This window comes from Mesitornis unicolor, unplaced genomic scaffold (genome assembly GCF_000695765.1).
Source record: "Mesitornis unicolor isolate BGI_N332 unplaced genomic scaffold, ASM69576v1 scaffold20370, whole genome shotgun sequence".
NCBI classification, from domain to species: Eukaryota; Metazoa; Chordata; class Aves; order Mesitornithiformes; family Mesitornithidae; genus Mesitornis; species Mesitornis unicolor.
Genome location: NW_010160547.1, coordinates 26,979 through 34,706, shown reverse-complemented (window position 1 = coordinate 34,706; position 7,728 = coordinate 26,979). Strand labels below are relative to the sequence as shown.

Here is a 7,728-nt window from a genome sequence, read left to right as displayed (position 1 = left end):
AAGCCTGTCTGTAATTGTAGATTCAACAAAAGTCACAAGAGCTGTTAACGTGCAACCTTCCAAGCACATTATTACAGGGCTGGTGTCAGCTGCTTACTGGTGAAATCAAGTGGGGGCAGCTGACACAAATTGGTCCCGTTGAGCTGCTTCCAGCAGTTGAAGAGCAGCAGCTTTCCAGGCTGGATGTGGGTCCTTGCAGCTTTCCAGGCTGGATGTGGGTCCTTGCAGCTAAAATCTGGTGGAGAAGAGGCTCTTTAATAACAGGAAAGAAACAGCCAGGCTGTAAACAACACACAGTAAAGTAAGTGCTTTTTATTATGCACTGCGTATTTTTGTTTGGAAGGCAATAGAGCAGAAAATGGAAACTTTTTCTAAGCAGCAAACATCGATATGCTTTAATGAATGTGCGTTTCACGCATGTCTTCAATTGAGCTAACTCTTATAAAGGCAAACACACTTTAACACTGAGTTACTGCACTGGGCAGGGAGAGGGGCTTGAAGTTTCTTTTTCTTGGTGGTTAAAAGGCACCTGGAGCTTTTGGGGGAAAAAAAAAGCTGCCCTGACCAAAGCAGTTAAATTGCGGTCAGGAATCGCCTCTCTCTGCTAAAACTGAACGTGCTGAACATACTGAACATACGGAGCGTTTCTGGAGGAGAATGTAGGAGTGAGAGAGACCCTGGCAAACTGGGAGGAGGGAGCAGTGCTTGTCTAATGATGTCTGTCTGTGTCTCCTCCGATTCCCAAGAGAAAACAAAATAAAAAGATCAAAATGTTTTCGGTTCTGAACTAAGATAACATTCTTCAATTTGTGTATGCACATCAAATATGGAAACCATGTCATTTTTATTGTGTATGCAAACATACACAGTGGGAAAAGAATGCGGTTTGTGTTCCCAAAGCGGCGGCCCTCAGCCTGCTTCCTCCGAGGAGCAAAACGCGCAGAATTCGGCTGTGAACACCGAGAGGTCCCCCCCGACGCCTTCCACGAGCTCGTTCAGCTGCCCTGACGTCGACGTCGCTCGCTTCTCCCGCTCCAGTTCTTGGTGGAGTGGAAATTTCAGAAATAGTTGGACACTGCTTTGCAAATATTATTAAAAAAAAAAAAAAATAAATCCAGCAGGAGTCTGTAAATTCAGGGCTTCAAATGGCGTTGCTGTTGTTTGTCATGGTCAGGTACAGGATTTCTTTGTGGAAGTTCGTTTGTGCGTTTACAAAGTGAAACAAATTCAAAAAGCTGCTGTCGTCTTCATCGCGATCCGCTACCAGGGCAAAGAAAAACATTTAAAAATGATTAGTGAAACGAAATTACTGCTTTGAAGATAAATCTAACTCCTTCAGTGCTTTCAGCAGGGGCTGAATCAGCAGCCTCCGCTTAGATTTATGAGCCATCGGCTACTGCACCTGACGGCAGGACAGCTGTGAATAACACAGGAGACTCTCCAAAACTCCTCCGCCAGCTTGTCCGAAGACAGACAAGAACAATTGCATGTTAAGACAAAAATCTGTCCTAACCCAGCAAGGCCGTTCATCTCTGCACTCGCCATCGTCATCAGTCGGGAGGTTTTACGGAGGCTGACGAGCTGGGCACAGGAGCAGGCGCAGAGCACTGAGCTGAGCTGCCTGGCAGCTGCTCGGGGCCTGCGTTTAGGCACAGCTCTAAAGGACCTCGTGTGGGATGGGTTTTAAACACCTCTTGGTTTCACCATCCGTGGCACCAGGAACCTCTTAGACAAGAGAGACCACTTAAAATAAATCTCTCTCCCAGTTATGACACTTGATGATTACTTTATGTTATCAAAATAACTTCAAGCACTCCAGTGTTGCTCTGCCTGGTGAGGGAGGGCAGGAGGAGAGGCTGCGGTGCTGTGCTGTGTTGGTTGATGCCTTGGTCAGTGCTAGCTCCAAAATAGTGAGTTTTTTCTGGCTCACAGAGCCGCAGGCTTACCCGAGAGCACGGCCTGGAGCATGTCCATGACCATGTAGGCGAAGGCGTTCTCCACACACTGCAGGAAGTTTTTTCTCTCCCCTGGAGTGCTGAAAACTTTGCAGACCTTCTGCATCATTTTCACCACCCAGTCCATGCAGTACAGATCCTTCTCGCAGACCTGATGTACATGGGGAATATCAGAAAGACACCTTTTACGATGCTATAAAAGGCAAGATTAAATCCTAGAATTAACTATTGGCCCTAATGAATGACTGGATCATTGCAGCCAGAGCTGGAAAATTGGGGTTTCTTGTGAGGTTGTAGAGGTTGTTCTTATTGTTCCTCTAATGGAGGAACTTATCAGCCTTCTGCTAGTGGCACTTGTCCTCAAGGACAGGCTTGCTGCCTCGCAGAGATGTGATGGACAGGGGCCAGAGGGTGGAAGAGCACCGAGCCTCTCACTGGACTTACTCCTGGTTTGTAGGAGTAGGTGGGAAACAGCTTTCAAGTGTGAGAAAGCAAATGTGGGGTAAAGGGACAAAAGGCCCGAGCCTGCTTCATCCATGGCACTCACCAAAGCCAGGAAGGCCACGAGCCTGGCCAGCTCGACCACTCTCCCGTTCACAGCTTTACTGGCCATGAACGTGAAGCAAACGTTGTTTCCACTCAGAACAAGAAGCCGAGCATTGTTCTCTACGAGCCACTCCCTGGGAACGACTTTGTAAGAAAACAGAGAGGATTTTAGTGATCTTTGAACAAAAAAACCTTGAGTGCCATAAGAACTGTTCTGGAAGACGTGGTTTTTATGAATTGTTGGCTTTGATAGCTAACCAGAATTTGTGAGGGGATACCCTCTGGGATGCAATTGCAGCAATGAAATTGTATAAGCAGTTCCTAGCAGCAATACAGTTAGAGCTCTTCACAATAGCTTCTGTGATATAATCTCACCCCAAAACTGACTTTCAGTGTGGCCGTTAACATTGTTCAGCAGAATTTTGGCTTGAACAGACATCATGTTTTCAGCTTACACAGCTTGGACAATGTTTCCTTAATAATGGCTAAACAAGACTTGAATTTGAAAAGCCTTAAAGTATTTCATGATGGGGAAAGAGAGCCCGAATTTGTCAGCAGTGCTGGGTTTGTCTCATCCCCAGCTACTGCCTGGCTTCCAACTGTAATGACTTTTCCAGTTACGCCACAGCTACCGCGAGGAATATTGCAGCCTGTTTCCCAAGGCACCTCTGTGTCTGAAGCACGCTTGTTGCCAGATTTGGAGGACGTGAGCGTATAATCCTATGGATTAATGATAAAGGCAAAAACACACCTGACAGCTCATCCACAAGACTGATAACATCATCTGCTGTCCATTCTCTAGCTTCTGTATCATACAGCAGTTTAATTGCATCTGCTAGACCTTTCAGACTGGTCTCATCTGTTGGTCCTTCTATCATTTTCTGCCAAACCACATGTCCTGAGCAATATATTAATCACAACTGCTATTAAGTGACAAAATCATAATTAAAAAAAAGCCCGACAAAACAAAGAAGGTGCTGAACTGGGCCTTACAGCAGAGTCAGAGGAGGGGAATTCAGGTAACACAACTCAGCCTTTGTGACACTGAGGTTTTTTTCCCATCATTTTTCGTAGGGGGTTTTTGTGGTAGTTGCAGCATGAATCAAAGGGTGATTTAAAGAAACCCAGGCCTGATAATTAGGTGAAAAAGCAGGCTTTTCTTCAGGGAAACAGATGCTGCTTTGAGGTGCATTCAAGGTAACTCTACCCTGAGTAGGGGAAAACAGAGGAACAGAGGTGCAATTTCTTCACCTGAACTGTAGTTTTTCAATATATATACACATATATATCATTTATATATTTTTATATGTGTTAATGAGGTCTGGTTAAGCAGAACATTTTTTTTTCTAGGCAACGCAGTACATTTTATTTGCATAAAGCTTGGCTTTCCAAAATCTTGCAAGGAAATCTTACTCTGAGGGAACAAACTGTGAAAATGAACCCCCCGGGTTACTTGCCATCCAGAGAAGACACTGGCCCAAAGATGATATACAGCAGGCGAGCTTGGTTGACCATGGGCCACGGCTTTAAAATACGAGTCAGCCAAAAAGCAGAATCACTCCGATGAATCCAGTGGTTCAAAAAAACGCTCCGGCAGTACAACCTTATCCGCAGCTCCAGCTTTCGGGCACTTCCTGGGGTAAGACAATGTAGATATTATACATCCAGTGAGCCTCACACAATGCAGATTATCACTTTTTTAATAGGAAGAGAAAGAAGGATTTTCTTAAAGCTGCCCAAGAACATCTAGGGGGAATTAATTAAGTTGTTGCTGTTGAGTCAGACTCTTTTGGATACATTGCACTGCTTCAGGCCATGGAGTCTACGGATCTGGTCTCTGATACCTTTCTGCGGCAGCTCATGCATGACTTCAAGGGCTCTCAGCTACGGGCTTTGGTTTCTGGTTTTTGGCATCAGTGAGTGGAAATAGGAGGAAGTGTGTCTGTGCTGTGTATGAGGAAAATACCCAGTTCTGTGCTGGGTAACGTGAGAACTTCTTGAGGCATGGGTCCCATCAGTGCTGTGTTTCAGCAATATTACACCTAACTTTTTACTGCATCACTTTATTTCTATGTTGGTTCCTTTCCCATTGATTTCACTGGCTTGGTGTACAGTAGGAAAGATTCAAGTCCATGTTACTGTTTATGTATTTACATAATTTATGCATTGATTTGATAATAAAATTATTCAAAAAGCTAAACGCCTCTCAAGACAACTCTCTTTGCTACAGAATACTTGTAAAAGACAAAGGGACTTTGCTTTTGGTGAAGCAAAATTAGCTGTACTCATCTATATGAAGGCCAAGTATTTGCTTTAGCATGCCCATTTTCTGTGTAGGATTGGTGCTACAAGGCTTAGCTGAGCTAAAATGTTCTCAATTCTACACACATTTTGTTTGTAGCAATCAAGATCCATTTTCTGACTTCTCCCTGATAGCGCATTCTGATTTTCTGTAGGATTTCTGTCCGCTTTGATGATTACCTGGTTTGCTGCTGACAACCGTCTGTACTTTACGGGGCAAATTGCTCAGCTCGCAGAGGAAGTTAAAAACCCGGTGACATTCCAGTTCATCCCAGCCTGCTGTTAGGATCTGAAGATTACAAAAGAGGGAGTAAACATGAACAGATTGAGCCGTAGATTTAGATCACAATGCCACTTCTCATCTCAGATAAATACAATCTGTCCTGCAATGTATCAGGAGACCGGAGAGGGAAGGTATCATACCTGGAGTGCGGTGCCTGCACAGCATCTCCCTGCTGAGAGTAGGGAACCCATTACCTGCTACAGATGTGCTGTACATATGGCATGGGTTGTACTTAAGCTTAATGCAGCCCCGAATCAGAAGCCGCTAATGGTGTTCCACATCAGGGCCAAGGTCTTATTTTTGATCCTTATGTGGAAAAGTACAAAAGGTATTTGCCACAAAGACGTCTGTCCCAGCACAAAAATTATCTGTAATTCTTAACCATAGAAAGATAATCACATTTTTTGTATTATCAAATACTTCGGTGCTGCATATGTATTCAGCACTTGAAGGCACAAGTTTCTAAGACTTAAGTGCATTTAAAATGTGCTCAAAATGCCTGCTCCTCCAACAGAGAATTCTTTTTCTGTATTTTTTTCAACAAAGTTACTCTCCTATAAAGCCTCCACTATGGCAATTCTAACACTTCACAATCAAACATCTCAAGTAGTGGTGAAAAGGTCCCTACCCATAGCGTTTTACTGCATGTTTGCAATCACAGTAGTCATTACAGTAAATAATCTGCAGATTGCTCAACTAATTCATTGGAGGCTGATTCTTTTTTTAAATCAGTTTTCAGCTATCACAAGCTAACAAAAATACTCAGGCATATGATGTGCGTAGCAATTTGCTCTTAAACTAAACCATCTCTGCTTTTGATTTGTGAATATGGAGCTGTGTAATAAAATGCTCCCCTTCTCCCATGTCTTAGACAATAAATAGCTAATCAAAATCCAGACTGGTTGGTAGTGAAATCCAGACCAAGGAATTCTCAAGAGTCAAATCAGCAACTTTAACAACCAGAAAGGAGATTCAGAGAACTGTGTGAATAAATACCTTCCCCCCTACCCTCCAAGGCTCAAAACCATCTTATACTTCCAAATATATTGCAAAAACACAGATTAATTTTGAAAGCTACCTTAATTGTCTCTTATATTTGTGATACTTGCCTTCTGTCCATAAAGATACTGTACCTGTAGAAATACCCCATAGCACTGTAATCCTAAACAATCCAAAGGACTTGGACAACCGTTAAGTTTAAAACAGGAAACCTGCAAGTGCAAAACACTGGTAATTAATCTTAACTGACCACAAGCTAATTCCCATGATTGAAAATTCTCTGTAGTACTTGTGTGCATCGATAGTGATTAGAGAGGTTCAGGAGGTTCCCTTCCCTTATTATACAAGGAAACAAGTTATGGTACCAATGTTAGGGCTTAGCATACGTTTAAAACTGTGGTCAAATGGATGTGCAAAAGCTCTCTAAGAAGAGCAGCTCTGCTTTCAGGAGAGTAAAATCTCTATGAAGAGCTGTGCTCTTCCACTGCAAAATATCCGGTAGTCCAGACAAAGTTGAAAACCACTGATCTCAAAATAGGAAATCTCAATAGAACGGCCTTGTACTCAGTAGGCTGGCGTAGGCTTTTCTATTGTTTTTAAAAAGAGACTGGATTAAGATCAATAAATTAACTACACCGTAACAATTGCCTGACAGAAATGGTATTGTAAGTGCAAGGGACAATTCGAAACGCTAGTGAAGGGCAGAAGAACTTACTTCTGAGAGGATCTTGTGTATAAACTTCAGCCTGTCTTTTGTCGGCAACAGAAGCGTGCATCTTTTAAGCAGCAGTCCTGTGAAGAAAACGAATACATACATGGCTGTGAGTGTGCATACAGGGCACATACGTTACACATGTGTGCACACGCTGGTGAGAAAAAGCTGCTACTGCATAGCAAAAAGAGCAGCGCGAAACAGGGGTGCAGGGGTGTGCACTTTTGGAGCAGGGACATCTTTTACTAAAGAAATGTTTTCAGGGAGTGTGTAGGCTTCCTTTGCCGTAACTTGTTTATTGTGTTGTTTTAAAGCCCCTGTTAGTCACAGTTGGAGCTCTATTAAAATCACTATATTGGTTCTGGAATTGCAGCTGCTAAAAATATTGGAAATAAATATAACTCGTTGCACCTCTTCAAACAGCACCCTGGGGAACGCTGGTTTTCCCCTTACATCATGGAAAGCTGAGCCTCCAAAATTTTTTTCAAGATAGCCACATGCTCTAAAAAGAAAATATTCCAAACTATGTTAATGTAAAACATAGCTAAGGGGTAAAATTATTTTCCTATACAGGACTGAAATGGTATGTGTTCAGGATGTCAAAGTCTGGAGTTCATTATAGTGAGGAACAGCTGTTTGTTGGGCAGCATTTTTTTTTTCTACAGTACTGACAGAAAATGTGTTAATGGCTTGCTCTTCAAAAACTTCTACCAGAATAACATAGATATTATTATTATCTATATATTGTTTGTTAATTAACCAGGAAACCCACAGGAAAGCATGGAGAAGGGGAAAAAAAAAAGACTTTATTTTTCTGAATTGCCAGTCTCCCCAAAAATACGTAACTACCCCAATGTCAAAAAGTACTTTATGCATTTACTGTGGTTCTAAATGGACTCTTTCCTTATTTGGAAGCGTGTTAGCATTCCTAC

At 42.6% G+C, this 7,728-nt stretch overlaps 1 protein-coding gene across 1 annotated transcript in view; it reads right to left on the bottom strand.

Moving 5' to 3' along the window:
• Positions 1-1,141: 1,141 nt before the first annotated feature.
• Positions 1,142-7,728, bottom strand: part of FBXO47 (F-box protein 47) — a 9,031-nt gene continuing 2,444 nt past the window's right edge. Inside the window, exons 3-10 of the mRNA XM_010190336.1 lie at positions 6,800-6,876; positions 6,219-6,296; positions 4,983-5,091; positions 3,959-4,135; positions 3,253-3,399; positions 2,503-2,645; positions 1,947-2,106; positions 1,142-1,260 (exon numbers count right to left, since the gene is read on the bottom strand). Coding sequence (XP_010188638.1) covers positions 1,142-1,260; positions 1,947-2,106; positions 2,503-2,645; positions 3,253-3,399; positions 3,959-4,135; positions 4,983-5,091; positions 6,219-6,296; positions 6,800-6,876 — 1,010 coding nt within the window. The remainder of the gene's footprint in view (positions 1,261-1,946; positions 2,107-2,502; positions 2,646-3,252; positions 3,400-3,958; positions 4,136-4,982; positions 5,092-6,218; positions 6,297-6,799; positions 6,877-7,728) is intronic.